Here is an 18,112-nt window from a genome sequence, read left to right as displayed (position 1 = left end):
AACGTTATCATTACATAAGTCACTTCTAAATATTAGTTGTGTGACCGATCGATTCCAAGAGAACCACATTCTCCTCCACATGGCTCTTCCGGTCATATCCTTCTTGAGAACATTTAGAGTAAGAAGTCATGTTAACTTGCTACATATGATTAACTCTTTGAAATTGCACCATTGGTTTGCTTGCAGCCTTGCATGTACTACCGGCTTGCTCACATGATCATACCTCCCAAACATTGGCTTTGATGCAAACAACCTGAATTGCCCAATCGACGTGTCGCATAAGAGCTTCAACAATTTATCCATATCTTTCATATCTTTAACCTGGATGAACCGAACAAACCCGAATCTTTGACAGTTTTGAGGCAATAAAAGCAACCACCAATCGCCTTGTTTTTCACAAATCTCTCCTACGTCACAAATTCCCAGGTGATTAGGAAAGTTCGTTACATAAACTGATTGTGATATCTTTTGAAGATTCATTTCATGTGAGTCCTTCCCTGATCGCATTACAATTGGTCCTAAACGATTTTGAAGAACACCTTTTTCTCGCTTCCCCTGACTTCTTGCTTCTATCGATCGTCACCCATTCTTGATTACTTTTTGTCATTTTCTCTCAACTCACCCCTACAAGGAATCGATCATCAATCAAACGTTTGTAGATTCAATACAATCGCATGATCTGTGATTGATTTCTGCAATCTCCGATGTGTGATCCCACAGTTAATTGCATGTGTGAATGTAATGTTAACTAAATTGATATGTAAATAATCTTTACCTAGTCCAAATAGTGTAGGAGAGTTGATCGTCGTATAGTTTGCAAATAGAAAAACTGTTTTTGTTCCATCAAATATTAATCTCAATTTCTGTTAAAGACCGTGTTCATCTATTTATTAACAATGTATTTACAAATTCTATACTTTTACAGAATAGGAAGAAAGGGAAAAAGATAAAATAATTCCTCATTTTTTTTTTTACACAGATAAAAGAATCTGAAATTGAGCTAGGGCTTAGTTCATCATGGCCCTGAACTCATCGAAATCCAGCACTCCATCTCCATTAACGTCGAATCTTCCTATCATCGCCTTGCAGTCGTTCACGGTGGTCGACTGCCCCAACTGTGTCAACATCTTCTTCAAGCTCTTGGGCGTGATCACAGATGAATTCCTTGAATACATCACAAACGCCTCCCTCAACTCCCCCTCCTCCCCTTCCTTCATCATCTTGGCGAAATCATCCAACCCTAACATCCCGTCTCCGTCTGCATCCGATAACCTCACCATCATCTCCGCCTCCTCGTCCGATAACTCATGCTCCTCTCCTCCTACCCCTTTCAACCTGTTCTTCAGCTCCTCAGGCGATATCTTCCCGTCTCCATTCTCGTCAAAGTAATTAAACACCTGATGAATATCGTCATCGGAACCACCAGAAAGCGGAGCTGAAAAGGACGCCTCACATGTATCTTTCGGGGATTTCTTGGTGGGGGGTGCTAATTTCTTGAAGAATCTAGCGAAGGAAGAAACTGGAGAAGTTGTAGCTGAATTTGAATCACCTGGATTCATATCTAAATTACTCGCAAATTAAGTGTTTGAAGAAATGCTTGTGGCCTTGTGTGTCCAATATAGTGGGGAATAGAATCCGAGGGTTACTTATATAAGGAAATTATAGAAAGGTGTGCGTAGTGCGTGTGTAATCTGTAGATTTATTTATGGATAAATATGGAAAGGAAGGAAGGAGGTGGCTCTGTGGAAGCTGTGGGCGGTGCGTGCCGGTGATTGTGTGCCGACTAAAACCATTGCCGCGTTCTCCCCAAAAATGGTTTAAGAATTAAGACTTATCCTTTTATTAATTATTGTTTAAAGTTTTTCCTTATTCAATTTTTTTTCGTTTAAACGTATGTATTTGTATAAGATACTAAAGTAAATTATAGATCCTGAAACACGTCATATTTATGTTTCACGTTTACGAAGTATGGAATCGATTACACAAATACATCTAGAATTTATAGGAATTCGGACTTTTAACTTGTTTGTTTTTAATACGTTTTGAACTAATTTTCATGATACATCAAATATTAGACGTTAAATCGGATAACATTATCGTGTTTTTATCTAATACGATAGCACACGTCAACTTTTTAGATACATAAACACAACATACACAATGCAATGTTACCTTACTGACGCAAAAACAATCCAACATAGCAAATTTGGATTTAAATTTTGTCTTAATTTCGTTTCGGAGTCATATATTTTTGTCCTGTGTCTAATCGTTGACACTCTAATCAAATGTACAATTTTCTGACAAAACGATAAATTTTAGATTTCAGCTTTTTAGACACATTACACAATTTTAAACACATTACGGATAATATATATATATATATATATATATATATATATATATATATATATATATATATAAATTTCAAAAACAAACCTCAAATCTAAATAAACGTTCGTGTTCTTGAGCAAATATTCGTCCCAATATCCAGATTCCTCCACGAGATAGGAGTCTATTAGGTAAGGTATTGAATTATGTATAAAAGGTATGTGATTCAAATTCTGGCATCCCCAAACTCTTACTAATACTCTATGATTTACACAATGGATGAGCATACGACTCGTTGGATTGGACAGGATCGGAAAAAAAACCGGGATCAGACCGGATATTCATATTAATGGGCCGGTTTTCGGGTTTTGTTTTTACCGCTAATCGAGTTTCGGGTTTGAACCAGACCGTATCCGGAATACGGGATTTAACCCGGGACCGGACCGGAAAACATTTTCACCTTAATTCATTTTATAGATATCACATGCAAATATTTATTACTAATCTAATCATTTATTTATCACGTTTCCAAATATAAATAAATGAATTTTAAGGATCCAAGTCATTGTTGTTATCATCCTCAAATAATTATAAAAGTCAAATAAGAATTTTTTTTGACGAATATGAAGCAAGTGAAATATATAATAAAAAATATATGATTAATTGATTATAATAATACTTTATTTTTTCACCAAAATATATTGTATTTTATTTGAAGAACACAACATAAAATTTATTACATTTATTCATTACAGTACAATGAGTAACATATAATTACGAGACATCGATTTAAAAAAAATAATAATAAATAAATAAATGATATAATGCTACTTATTACATTTACATTCATCTTCTTTTATGTATTTTTTAGTCGAATTATGCAAACAACAAATATACGAATTATGGATGTTACATAGTAAGATTATAATTTGAAATAGTATGCTAAAGACTAGAGAGTAACATGACAAACAAAGTCTGAAACCGTAAACAAAGATGTGAAACCCAGTTTGGTGCTCGGAACAAAACAGGACCGAAACCGTAAACAACACTGCCAAAGTATAATTCGATACAAAACCCGAAACCCGGTTTAATACCCGGAACCGGACTGGACCGAACCCAGACCCGATATACCCAAAAACGGTTTGGTTTTTGGGTAAGGTAATTCATGATTTTTGGTTTTCAGTCTTCGAGTCGTTGCGGTCTGTGTCCGGCCCGTTGCTCATCCCTAAATTTTACACCTCATGTGATGGCCATTGGGATGAGTTCAGCATGGGTTCCTCCATAGTTACACCTATAAAAACCAAAATAGAATCCACACCATGAAAAATTCAATTTGAATATCAAACACAAAAAGAAACTTGGAAATGCAGTATCTTCTTTGTCGGGTTAACCCAGTTCTGGAAGAGCAAATAGAATAGGTTAAAAGGGGGGGGGGGTATTTGTTGCTTTATAGTAACTACATGATATATATATATATATATATATATATATATACATATATCGGCTTCATCAAGTCTGAATCATTAATGATACCATTATCGACAAGCACAATTTGTTAAAGTGGGTGTAATGGCTGAGTAGGTGCTTCTTCTTATTCTCCGGTTGCTAGGATTAGTTCTATTAGAACTCTTATAGCAATCTTAGCCTTGAAATGACTATACATTGATCAAATGGATGTAAAGATAGTCCTCCTAAATTATTATCTCAATGAGGAGATCTATTTGGAGCAACCTAAAGGTTTTATGATACCCGGACAGGAAAACGAAGTGTCTAAACTTATTAAATCCATGTACGGTTTGAAGCAAGCTCTCAAACAATGACATGGGATATCTGACACCATTGTGACTGCTTTCGGATTTCAGCACAATAATGTTGACAGGTGTATTTATTCTAAATGCACATTCGAATACACAGCCATTATATGTCTTTATGTTTTATGTTGATGCTATGTTGATCATTGATACTCACGTGGAAGGAATTTCTAAGAAGAAGAAATACATATCATGTGAAATATCTAGGAGAAGTGGATACCATTCTTGGTATCAAGGTGAAAATGACATGTAGTCCTATTTATCTCGTTAATCTGATTACATAGAGAAAATCCTGACAAAGTTTCAGCATTTCAATATTAATGAATTCAACACTCCTTTTGATTCAAGTGTGAAACCAAATGTAAACTTTGGTTCAGTAATGGATCAACTAGAATATGCAAGTGAAACCGATAGCATGATGTATGTCATACATTGAACTTGACCAGACATCACATTTTCTGTAAGCAAACTGAGTCAATATATATTCCACTCAAGGACGAAGCACCGGAAGGAAGTGGGAAAACTACTAGAATACCTAAAGATAAGTACTTTTGAGTTGATATACCCATCACCTCCCGGAATACTATAAGGTTATTCTATTGTTAGATAGATAGATCACATCAGTGATACAAAATCCACTAGTCACTGAATTTATACTCTAGTTGGTGGTGTTGTTTCTTGGGCGAGCAAGAAACAAACATGTTTAGCTCACTCGACGTTGGAGGTCGAGTTTATTGCCTTAATAACAACAAACAAAGAGGAATAGTGGATTAGAGATCTACTCTTGGATATACGTTTGTGGGATATTCTAATGCCATTTATTCCTATGTATTATGACAGTGAGGCCACACTGTCTAAAAATATGACGTTATGTATAATCGGAAGTCAAGACACGTTAGTCTACGACATAATTTAATTAGAGAACTAAAGTGGTGACATCAAAGTTGTCTATGTCAAGACAAGTAGGAACTTGGCAACCCCACTAAACAAACATCTGACAACAGATTTGGTTACATCTACCAAGATAGTCATGGGTATAACACCATACTATAATCGTTTAGTGATGGAAACCCACGGTAACATAAGTGCTCATAATTGTCAAGGTTAAAAGGTAGATTGAAGTCACTGACGATAGAAGGTACTATCAATTATGATATACTCGTGTGAGGTATGATAGTACGTCGTTGTCTAGAACGAGGATGAATTAACGCTCTTAACAAAGTTTTGGAGACATTTAAGCACTGAAGACGTTGTAAAACTTTGTCTATATGATCTAGAGGTGGTGTCACCTCAAATGAAAATAAGTGGTTTATCTTCTAAAGGGTCGTGAAAATGGTTTATTACACATGACCATATTAAAACTTAGTGAGAACACAAAGATGGAAGGTGATGTGTTGAGGTAAAGCAGAGGTCGCAAGGTTCTTGATTTAAATCCTTAAGTATACCATTGAATTGGTCTCGTATTGTGTATTCACATTATACTAGGGTTTAATCCTCGTGACATAGGTGACGACGAGATGTTGTCGGCCTGAGTGAAAGGAAACTTTATAACTTCACGGGAATTGTTGGAAATTTAAAGGTATATTTGCAGATATGCAAGTTTATGCATTGTGGATGAACAATTCTAGGATTTCAAGAAACTACTTCTTTTTTGTTTACTGAAATCTAACAAAAGTTAAAGAAACATAACAACTGGGAAATAGATATGATACAAAAGCTTAAAATGTGTCAAATTGATTGAAAAGCGAATGATATTAAACATTTTGAAATTTCTATTTCGGACTTGTGTAGATATATATATTTTTTTTTTGATAAGTGTTTTGTGCAAATGATAAGGAAAACACACTATTTTTTTCTAATGACTGGTTCCGAACTCCAAGGTCATTTCGGTAAAGTGCAAAAATAAGGAAAGAAAAACAGAAAAGTCAAATCAAAATTAAAACAAAAAAATGGTCAATTATGTTAATATCGCAACATATTAGGAAAGAAATTAGATAGATAACTTAAGCATTTTATATGGTTTAGACAATTATAGAGAACAAGGTCGAAGCAAAATTCAAACTTGTGGACTAGCAAATTATAGACTATAGATGGGGTAAAGTGATGTTATACCATAAAAAATGATGTCCATATCATAGTATAGCCATATTGTCCTAATAAAAGTGTTATAAAGTAATATTAAGATGAAGGAAATGCAAATTTACAAGACTAGTGATTAGCAAATAATAGTATTGTTGAGAAAATAGTCACACTCCCATTTCATTTGTTTACCACCAGATTACATAGTTACACCATAAAAACAAAGTAAAAAACAACAACATCATAATAGACAACACCAAGCATCCAATCCATCCATCCATCACTGCTTTTCAAGGACAGGAATCAAGGAGAAGAAGAAGATAGCAGTTTAATACATACAGGAATCACAACTATGCAATTCAATTCCCCCCTCCTCCTATTCTCTACCATTTGGAATTCCCTCTACTCTCTCTCAAGCTTCTCCCTCTTCTATATTCAACTTCTGCATCAGAATTCGATTGCCCCCTTCCCATATGATATTGATGATGATACTTCCCATTCATTCTTGATCCCCCCATCCTTGAAAATATATCTTCATCATCCGTTAAACTGTGCTCAACATCTAAACATGATTTCATAAATCAGATTACAATGGTGGAATCATGTGCATATACAGTAACATAGTAGATATCAAACTCAAAGTACTCACCTTTCTGGGCTTCCACTTTGCAAGATTTTGGGGTTGGGACAGTTTTGCCCTCGGAGGGCATCATGGAGAAAGAATCATCCATAACATCAGAGATCTCTACATAATGAGCAGTTGACACAACTTCATCAGCACTAAACCCAAATGAAGCTCTATAAGCTTCTAATTCTTCAATATCTTGTTTGCATGCTTTACTTGGTCTGCTTTGAACTCCAGAAACGCCGTTTCCGTTTCCATTGTTGTTGTTTCCGGCGTCTGATTCCTTGGAAACACTCAACCGACCACCGGAATGAGGGAAGGAAGACTGATCGAGATAGAATTGTGCAAATGTTTCAGGGCAGAAGAAATTCGCATCTTGGGGTTTGTTCTCTTGAGAAGGTGTTGAAGGGTTCCATTGAGGGCTGAAATCTCTATCTGGAAAAGACGATGATAGCCCTTCACCGGATGTTCTTGAGATGGGTGACCGGAGAGTACTCGCCGGACTTCCGGGGTACAGAGAATATGTTGCTTGGAGGTCATTTGCAGTCATGTAATTTGTTTTATCTCCACGTTTGAGATTCAAAGTAGATGAAAGGAATTGAGCGTAAGGGACATCAGGGGAGGAGGGGGTGGTCAGATGGGCTAGCTCCGGTGGTGGTGTGAGAGGAGCTGTGGATGGTTCAGTGGTGAAGGTGGAGAAGACAGGAGGAGATACAAGCTGTGTCTCATGGGCATATGGTCCGGTGGCAAACATGGTGGATGAAGGACCTCCGGGAGAGTTTGCAGAGAGGAAACAGTTCGGTGATTGGACTGTAGATTGAAGTGCAGAATTTGAGAAGGATGCCGGAGAAGATGGTGGAGCTAAGAGTGATGGGTGTACTGCGTTGTTCTGATTGGTTAATCCGGCAGCTTGAGGTCCGTTTTGCTGGTTTGCTGTTGCATGGGTTTCTGGCATACGAGATGCAGGTACAACACGCTTTCCACCTTTTTGCAACCCGAAACAAGATAAACCAGTTAAACATCCTCCCCATCTCTTTCGCTGCAGATTGAGATCAAACAATTTGTTATTCTTTCACAAAGAGTATCAACATGTGTGGAGTTTGATTTCATGAATTGTAATCATGGTTAGACTGAAATTAAGTAGGTTTAAGAGAAAACGAAGACACCGAGTGTAACAGATCTGCGATAGCTAATCTCTTTAACATCTTGGAAATAAGAGGGAAACCTAACACTCGCACAATGTAGATCTGGAAAAGGATCATCAATTGCATAGTTTACTGAACCCCCAAAATTAAAAACAACAGGCGACTAGAGTGTAGAGTAAAGATCACATTATTTACAGATCTGAACAAGTACTTGATGCGTTCTTCCCCAAAACCAGCTAATTCAAGGAAAATTGCACAACATGAAAATGGGTACGACGCATTACGCAAGAAGTAATTAGATCTAGGGTTTATGAAAATTTACCCGGGAAGACGCAGGTTGTTGTTGTTGGTGCTGCAGAAATCGGGTCTGCTCTGATGCCATTCTGAGCGAATCAATGAATGAATTCCTTTGAAGTTGAACCTCCTGAATTCTTAGGAACAAAGAGGTGCATCCACCTGATTACAGACTGATAGGTTCAGTTGTTGTTACAAGGCTTTTACCCTATTTGACATTCGATCTGTAGAGGTAGAGGTACATCCATGTACATGAGTGTGTGTGTGGGTGTCCGGTTACAAGGTATTAGATATAGTCATGAGTTCTGTAGCAGAAGCTGACAGCTTACAGATTTGGTAAAGAGAGATGAAAGATTTACAACAGTGAAGAAAACCAATATAAAACAGAAAAGAAATGGGAAATTGGGAAATTGGGAAACGGGAAATGGGAATCAAAATGAAAGAAGAAGAAAAAAGGATGTATGTGGATGTGATGGTGCTTTTTTGAAGGTTTGGGGACCCAACTCAATGAGGTGCCTAGGGTTTTGAGAAAAAGGGAATGGTGGATCAATGGAGTAAGTAAAATAAAAAATGGGGATGATCAAAAGATGAAAAGAGAGGATGCCATTGTTAATTGTTATTGGTGCTTTATTGTCTTGATTTTTCCTTTATGATTTTTCCTTTGTGGTGCTTTTCCTCTGATATACAAGTAGAAAGAAAAGAAGGTGTGAGAGAGAAAGGGAAAGATGATAACAGAAGAGAAGAGAACAGGCTTTGGTTTTATTTGGAGGGCCTCAAAAGGAGATCAGACCAACAGGCAACAGGGAACAGTGTATGCGCGTGCCAAATAATCAAAGAGAGAGGCTCTGAGGGTGTATATATGTATGTCTAGTAATTACGTCAAGGTCAATTATGTAAATTAAATCCACTTTGCAATTGCATTTGCATTTGCATGTGTTTTTTCTTATAATAATATTTATGACAAGAATTAGATAATTACTAATGATAATAAGACAAAAAAAGGAAAATAATTGAGTATGAATCTAGTATTCTATGATTAATTCTTGTTATTTAATTAATTAAAATATAAAATAACGAATAATCTTTTGTGATGGAAATAAGAGACATCATATGAAATGAAAGTAAAGTTTCTAGAATTAGGTTAACATGTGGTACAACGTAATTTGTTTTATCTTGTAAAAAATAATGTTGATATAATTAGTATGAGATAACTACTGTAATAATTACAAGAACTCCCAAATAACATATAATTCTTTGACCTATTACACTAAGAGGTATACATAGAAGTGACAATTTTTTTATGAGTGATACGAATCCGACATGAAAATATAATGATTTGAGTTGAATTTTTCCGATCCGTCAATCTACCGACCTATTTGCTATACGGGTCATGTTCTTCATTGCAAATAATTTTACTGGTTAACCTATAAATCCGTTTATTTTATATATATATATATATATATATATATATATATATATATATATATATATATATATATATATATCCTCCCTAATAAATAAAGATCTTTTTGTCACATGTCAAATTCTCATTTATTTTGGCACATGTAATTTTATGGTTATTTTAAATTAATTTTTATTCCACATGTCATTTTATAACTTTTTCGTTTTATTAAATTGTAAAAAGTATTTATATTTAATAATAAATGCATATCAATTTCATTAATGAACTTTCCTTCTAATTTCAAAATTTCAAAATTAAAGATTCATTAATTTTCTTTAGTTATTTATCTAAATTATTTGTTTAAATTTAAAAGAGAAAAAAATACTTTAATTTTTATAATTCAATATTTTCTCACTTGTCTTATAAATTCATATTTTTCAAATGTTTAGAATTTTATATTTAGTTTTTGTTTAAATAAACTCATGTAATACATGATGATCACACATAGTGTATATATATATATATATATATATATATATATATATATATATATATATATATATAGACACACGAGAGAGAGAGAGAGAGAGAAAGAGAATAACAAGCAAATATGTGATAATTTGGGTTAGGGTTGAGCAAGACGACACAAATATTTATATGGGTCATGTCTATATTGAATTTTTATGACACACCAACCTGAACACGACACGATTGTCACCTTTAGTTATACACCATTATATTTCACGGTGTAGTATGGTTGATGTGACAATGTGGGTGGGAAAATACCCATCCTTTACACCATGTTCTCAAGTTATTTTTTTTTTAAATGAAAGAAATGGAAGGAAAAATGGGTCCTGAAGTTTTTTTAAGAATCGGAAGGAAATAAAAGACAATGAAGTTTTTTTAAGAATTTGAATTTTTTTCCTTTAAAGTCTATCTCCCAAAAAAAAGAGATTATAGGGAAGGGATGAGAATGGAAGAAAAAGTACCCTCCATTTTTTATTGTCTTCCTTTCACTTTCCTTCCCATCGCCTCAACTTTACACTCGAAGAAAATGTGTTAGTTTTTTCTCTATGTAGTGGGTACAAATACGGTAAGAAACCACAACAACAAAACACTCTCCTCTCCCTTTTCTCCTAATTCTCAACAACTATTCTTTTTTTTTTAAATTACGATTTATAAATACTGACATTTTAACACTCAAATTCACTCAATCTTCTATCATTGTACTTTCCTTTAGTTCTCTTTTTCATTAAAATAGAACCAGACAATTCTCCCACCAATACTACCCTTAGATCCGATTGAAACCAATCACATGTTACTAGTTCAAACACATATATTATAAGCATTTTTGGTTTCGATCCTTCAACACTGTAACACCCATAAAATTCAAGCCAATTTAAAACATTTTAACCCATTCAAAAACCATTAAGTTATTACAACTTGTTTTCAAAATAGTTTAAACATCAGAGTATCCCCAGAACCAAATCACAAAATCATAAAATATGAGGAGCGGTACGATCACGCCTTTGCCTTGCCACGATCACCTGATGTACCTGAAACAATAAACTGAAAACCGTAAGCACGAAAGCTTAGTGAGTTCCCCCAAAATACTCGTACACACATAATCATACACATAGAGCAATGAACAGCATATTGTGGGTCCAATCAACCGACAGGTTGGAATACCCCAGGCCCTCAACCGTCGGGTTGGAATGCCAACATACTACGAGTCCAATCATCCTCGGGATGGAATACTCTCGGCCCACAACCATCGGGTTGGAATGCCCACACACCTATACATACAATAACTACTATGGGTCCAATCATCCCTCGGGATGGAATACCCCAGGCCCTCAACCATCGGGTTGGAATGCCTACCTACTATGAGTCCAATCATCCTACCGGGATGGAATACTCCTGGCCCACAACCATCGGGTTGGAATGCCCACATACTAGCAAACATGTGCACCTATCAAATAATCATATAATAGTCTACAAGACAATACACTAGGGCCCTATCATCCTACCGGGATGGAATACCCTCCACTACTGCTCAACACGTGCACATATAACAGGTAATCTCCTACCAGCATACAGACAGTCAGACCAACTACAGGTCACTAAGCATAACCACATATAACCATCCTATATACCAGGATGCTAACCAACATATCACAGCAGTAACTATCTCAAATAACAAATCAAAGGGTCGGCCTTGGTGCCTTAGACCCTTGGGTATAGTGAGGATAACTCACCTTGCAACTGCCGAACCGAAGCACGAAAACACTGACCCGAAGCACTGCTCCAAACTCCAACACCTGATGCCATCAATGAACCATGACATAAATATCCAAAATACCATAACACCCCTGAAGGTCAAACAGGTCAAAGTCAACCTTCCTGATTGACTCTACTCGCCGAGTCAACCCGTTGACTCGCCGAGTTCCCAACTTCATAAAATTCTTATATCACAACTCGACTCGCCGAGTCACCCCATGACTCGTCGAGTTAACGATCTCTAAGTCCTAACATGTCCAACTCACTGAGTCACCACTCAACTCAATGATCTGACTCTTAACCATAAGAGGTTGGGGTTTTGCGTTCTGACTCGCCGAGTCCACGACAATCTTCAACAGACTCGTCGAGTTGTTCCTCCAACTCGTCGAGTTCATGCCTATCTTCAACAGACTCGCCGAGTCCAAGAACAGACTCGCCGAGTCTCTTCAGTCCTTTATACATGCAGAGGCTTTTCGAGTTTTGCAGGGGCTCCAAACTGTGGATCCACTCCTCTAGGGCGTGACTCTCACGTAAAGTTGCAAACTTTACGTGGAAACAAGGAGTTATAAGCTCAAATCACTCTAGGGCTAAGGTTTAAGACAAAAGGGCTTCACCAACAACTCAAAGACTGATGCTTTATGACTTTTTGGACCAACACAAGTGTAGATCTGAAGTAGCAACCTTAGATCTAAACTCCAAACCCGAAATAGATCTCAATCATACCAAAATGGCCCCAAATATCATTCTTGAATAGATATAAATGCAATAGAGTCAAGGTAACAGTTTGTTACCTCTAAAATGTGCCCAAGCTGAAGTAGATTTTGGATTTACACCAATCCCTTGATGCTGTACACTTGATCTACAAGCCTTCTTAGCTAGAATCTCCTTCCAAAGCTTCCAAGTTCACTCCAAAGGCTCACACACGATTCTAGGGTTTTCTGACTCTCAAGGGTGTTGGATTAATGTCTAAGTCCATAACTATATTTGGTATTTACTTGACCCGACCCGGCATGGTCCATTTGGGTTGCACTTCACCGGCACAATTTATATGGATAGTCTTTTGAGAATAGTATATTTATGATTTATATTAATATATTATAAGTTCTAATATATTAATATGGAATCATATTATTTAATTAGTATTGATCAAGAATTAATTTAGAATTAATTAAGTGATCAAAAAAGAACTAATTAAATATGGACTCTTATATATATGGAATGGGTCAAGTTCATTTATGTTGGGCTAAGCTTTCATGGATGGTCCATGGAGCTTTTAACCCATGGATCCTATGTAAATGAAAGGTCATGGGTATTAGGGTTTACATGGATGTAACCCTAATCCTCCATAATATATAAAGGGGTCATCGGCTCACAAAATTGGCACAAGTGTGTGAAAATAAGAGTGGACCGATTTTAGTGTGCATACATATTCTCTCAAGTTCTTCCAAGGTGTTTTGGTGATTTGTGATTCCATTTGAGGCTTCCACACTATTGGGGCTAAGCTCTTAAATCTTGAAGACATCAAGCTACATCAAAAGGTATGTCATCTAACTAGAACTTTGTAGTATAGGTGCTTCATAATATGCTAGTTAAGATGAAACCTTGGAATAGTTAATATTTGCATGTATAATAGAGAAAACATAGATCCAAGGTTTATAGGGTTGCATGTACACCATAGGAGTGTTAGAATGCTCAAAACCCAACAGTGGTATCAGAGTCATGGGTTGTTTTCTGTTATATTGATGCAAATGTTTTATTTTCAAGTTGGAAAAAAAAGGAAAAAAAACATGACGTTTGTCAAATTTTAAGATAATTACTTATTTTGTGAAAAACGAATTATTTGTAAAATTTGAATCATTTGTTATATGGGTTGAATTAGGTCAAATTTAGTAAAATATAAAATGATATGATTATTTTATTAGTTTTAAAAGTTTGATCTAAATGTTTTAAGGAGTTACATATTTTGTCATAAAATTTTGGAGCTCAAAAGTTTTTTTTAAAAAGTTGTGATCTTAAGGGTTTTTGAAACTTCCATAAGTTATGGATATGAAAGTTTTTTTTAAAAAAAAAAAATTGATTCAAAGTTTTTATGGAGTTACAAAATTTGGTGTTAATGTTTTAAAGAATTTCATAACTTGTTCTTAAGTTGTGGAACATGAAAAGTTTCATCATAAAACACCATTAAAAAAAAAATTGATTCAAAGTTTTTTATGGAGTTACAAAACTTGGTCTTAATGTTTTAAAGAATTCCATAACTTGTTCTTAAGTTATGGAACATGAAAAGTTTCATCATAAAACAAGTATTTAACTCCATAAGTTATGGAATCCAAAAGTTTTCAAGAGTTACAAAACTTGCCCTCAAGTTTTGGAATTTGGAAAAAGTTTTTTTATGATAAAAAAAAAGAATTGAATTCTAAAACTCTTGGGTTCATAACTTAAACAATTAATTAAATGTTTTTAATTTTGAATTTAATAATTGGAATTATGATGTTTTTATTGAATAATTCAATTAACTCTTATGGACTTTATTAATAGTTAATTAAAGCGTTTAATTAAAAGAGTATTATTAATCCATAAATATATGGTTTGAGTTTAATTAAATTAAAAGTCTAGTTTAATTAATAGATTAAACCACCAAGTATTTTAAATGTCTAAAATACACCCTTATACTATTATAATATTAAAAGTTTAATATATTATATGTATAAGAGCAAGTCGTCTTACCATTAGTAGGTCTCATTCACGAAGCCGGTCTATAAGGGGGGTATAAGGTTACTGCCTATAAAATGGCAGTTTAATGGGTGTCCACTCTCACTCACCGCTTCCTTGACCGGTGGAGGGTCGTTAGCCGAACAGGTAGGACAAGGACTATAATTCTCCCTTCATTATAAGTATAATGATAAATACTAAGTAACTAAACACTTATAAATTCCCAATCTTAGTTACTTAGGAAAATGTGAATAAGGTGCTAATCCATGAAATTACACTTTGCACTTTGTTTAAGCTGTTAGTGGAGCGTGTGTGGTTAACCGGCACACTAACCTGGACTTAACAAGGTAGGCAAAGGGTAACTTAATGTTTATCATAGTATCGTTGGAGCGTGTGTGGTTAACCGGCACATCGATTGAGGGGTAAATATTAAGGGTACCAAGTATATTTGCATGGTTACTTCACACCTTGTTTTGCGATCCTCGGCATCCCAGTCACAAAACCTGAAGGGCACACTCGAGATTGAAACATGTCATTGAAAAGTTCAATGAATCTCAAAAGAATACAGGAGTTTCAAAACCAATTAAAACCTAATAATACATTTCGTTTATCTTGGTGGAAATTGGTGAATCGTCATTCACCTACCTTCAAATATTTTATAGCTTGGATTACGGCATCCCTCTTCCAAGTTATAAAATAGTTTGTTGGGTCCTAGCCTTAATATATCATATTGGGTGTTATATTAAGGACTTAAATCAACTTTACATGAATTTCTCCCATTGTTGATGTCTGGTTTAGACAACAATGATCTTCCCAAACCAAGCTTTCCTAATGAATATGACTTCCCGAGTTTGGCTCATGGAAGTCATACTTCTCTTCCTCCACCTCCTCCAATTATTCTCCCTAACCCACAAGTTCAAGGTCACTCAAGCCCTAATGGCAAGCAAGGTCTATGTGTGATCACATCTTAGAGATGAAGTCACATATTGACAAGTCGGGAGAGTTGGGTGTCAAAGTCTTGAGAAAGTTGGATGTTCAATCACTTTCTAAGTCACATAGTGAGTTCCTTTGAGACTACTATGAAACAGACTATGACATGAACCTTAATGATCATATCTATTTGCTTGGTGCTGCTGAATCAGCAATGATTTGGATCGATAGTAAAGCAAATTTGATTAGAAGATCAACTTCCCAAAAACTTTATGGACAGTGACAATGGTGACACTGGAAATCCAGAAAAAGCATTATCTTCCCAATGGAAAGGGATTGGCCATAGTCAACTCGGTTGACCAAATGGTAAAGAGAAAGGCTAAGTCTGAGATAGTCCCATTACCAAAGGGTCCATATGTTTATTTTGCCAAAGGAAGGGGCGTTGATTGCAAAGCTGCCAAATTTACCTAAGGATGTTAAAGTCAATAAGTTAGACTCTACATCAGGTAGAGCCTATTATCTAACTCTGTTAAGTTCTATTCTGAGATCCTCATTACATGATGTGACTGGGTCAAATGTTGATGTTTTAAGATTCAAAAAATAGAGAGAAATCTTAAAGGAAGTATATGCTGATTCTGATCGCGAAGGTGGATTTCGATCGCATCAGAATTTTGAGCAGTTGCTTAAGAAGTTATGATATATTGCTAAGGAATAGATAACAACAATTTTCCATGTGGATTGTAAGGATAAGTTTTTCCGCAAAGTTTTAAAATAAAAGAAAATTGTTTAATTTTATTTATTTGAAGTATCCTTACAATGGCATTTGTGGAAAATTGTTGCTTATATGATTCCACTGACAGCAATATTGGAAAATGGATTTGATTCTTTCATTTGTGGTAGTGTCTAAATTTACCAAATCAGGAAAGTTCCTCATCGCCCAAGTTTCAATTGGACCGAAACTTGGAATCATGCAAGTTGAATAGTATGATGAATGAGAACTTTCAAGCATTGGAAAATCAAGACTAATTACTTGTTCACATGGATGTGTGAGTCAAGTGAAGGACTAAAGGGATCGATTACACATTCTTGTGCACTGGTCATGTCCACCACAAAGCTCGTTAAGACTATTTGATTTACTAAAGTTTAGTAAATATGTTTATACTTACAAGTTTAAGTATAATTCTGAAACATTGGAAAAGTCTCAATGTATGGCAGAACGAATGGGAAGAATCAAATTAGGCAGAAAGATAAAAGTTTCTCAAATCTGAAAAGATGGGAGAGTACCTTAGTATCATGTTTGTGATCATCTTAATGATTTAGAAATCATATCACAATTAGTCCTCTAAAGGTCATCTTAGTGCATTCTTATGACTAAGAAGAGGAGTCATGAATTGTTGAAATGGTTAGATCAGGAAGATGAGTCATACTTCGTTCCAAAACAATTCTTAGAGTCATACTCCAAGATTGTAACTTGAGTGACATATCTTAAAGAAAGGTTTAAAACACTTGTCAAATGTAAGAGTAAAAGTGTCCTACTCTTGTACATTTGAAATTGGTAAGTTGTGATGTTTTGGATAAAACAAAGACCAACTAAGGCCAATTGTGTGAAGTGTTTGTCTTGATAAAGAATCCGCACTATCTCTTGAATATTTGGCAAGATAGTCTTATATGTCAAGAGGATAGTGGGAGTCTTAAAGATCCTAAAAAGAATTTCAAGAACTAATCAAGAATAAAACCTGAGGTTCTTCACTAGCACACGACTTGAGGTTTATAACCTATCGTGTTGACATATTTTGTGCCCATTCCAGTTAAAGTTGGCTTTGCATAGGAGTTCTGAAAGTTCTCAATTGGTTGCATAACAACTTGGAAGCAATGGCAGGCCCTGTACTGCCAGGTGGCAAGAAGTTAAGATTGCATAAGTTCAGTCCATATGAGTTTGGATTTGTCATTATCCTTGTCTTGTGACTATGGTTTTGACGATTCACATGGATAAGAACACATACACCATAAAATCTAAGGGTCATAAGGTTTCTCTCCGATTCATGAAAATGATGGTGAGGAAACACTTCCACCAAGTAGATTTGAAGCAGATGGCAAAAGGTCTAAACAATTGAGACTATGATTACGGCATCCCTTTTCATAGTTCTGAAATTGTTTAGACACACATGCATGCTATCTAAGGAAAGGTGTATGATTTTGATAAAGTTTTATCAAAGCATCTCGTATCAGAAATCTGAACTTTGGTAAGAAATTCAATAAAGTATTGATTTCTAGAAGTCCAGCTGATTTCTGAGTACATGTCAAAGCTAGTGGGAGCATAAGTGTTATGCTAATAATCATCATGTTAGTGGGAGCATCATAATTATTGTTAGTGTTGCAAGTTAGCAATGTTAATTATAGAAAACAAAAGTTTCAATTCGTGAGGCTGCAGGGATTGAAAAAGTTGTTTTGCTATAATTAAGGGAGAGGATATACTTCATTTCAGTTCTAAAGGCTTAGATTGAGACCT

At 35.3% G+C, this 18,112-nt stretch overlaps 1 protein-coding gene and 1 pseudogene across 2 annotated transcripts; both read right to left on the bottom strand.

Annotated features, from left to right (window-relative positions):
• Positions 1-860: 860 nt before the first annotated feature.
• LOC145134678 (calcium-binding protein CML39 pseudogene) lies at positions 861-1,788 on the bottom strand (annotated as a pseudogene).
• Positions 1,789-6,370: 4,582 nt separating this feature from the next.
• LOC145129571 (hydroxyproline-rich glycoprotein family protein) lies at positions 6,371-9,116 on the bottom strand. Of its 2 annotated transcripts, none has more exons than XM_079064326.1 (3): positions 8,311-9,116; positions 6,868-7,882; positions 6,371-6,780 (listed from the first exon to the last, which is right to left on the bottom strand). In XM_079064326.1, the coding sequence occupies exons 1-3, from the start codon at positions 8,368-8,370 to the stop codon at positions 6,602-6,604; spliced, it is 1,254 nt and encodes a 417-aa protein (XP_078920452.1). In that variant the 5' UTR covers positions 8,371-9,116; the 3' UTR covers positions 6,371-6,601. The 2 variants fall into 2 exon arrangements, with proteins under 2 accessions (XP_078920452.1, XP_078920453.1); XM_079064327.1 differs by having other exon boundaries at positions 6,868-8,224; positions 8,311-9,115.
• Between the last annotated feature and the right edge of the window lie 8,996 nt (positions 9,117-18,112).

The sequence above is a fragment of the Lactuca virosa genome, chromosome 8, assembly GCF_052849685.1.
Source record: "Lactuca virosa cultivar CGN04683 chromosome 8, Lactuca_virosa_CGN04683_v6, whole genome shotgun sequence".
Classification (NCBI taxonomy): Eukaryota; Viridiplantae; Streptophyta; class Magnoliopsida; order Asterales; family Asteraceae; genus Lactuca; species Lactuca virosa.
The sequence above is the reverse complement of the archived record's forward strand: the minus strand, read 5'-3'. Positions and strand labels throughout refer to the sequence as shown.

Excerpts from the sequence above, each read along its gene's own strand:
- LOC145129571 (XM_079064326.1), bottom strand. The coding sequence starts at position 8,370 with ATGGCATCAGAGCAGACCCGATTTCTGCAGCACCAACAACAACAACCT. Across the intron at positions 7,883-8,310 it reads AACAACCTGCGTCTTCCCGG|CGAAAGAGATGGGGAGGATG; the intron begins GTAAATTTTCAT and ends CTCAATCTGCAG. Across the intron at positions 6,781-6,867 it reads CAAAGTGGAAGCCCAGAAAG|ATGTTGAGCACAGTTTAACG; the intron begins GTGAGTACTTTG and ends AATCATGTTTAG.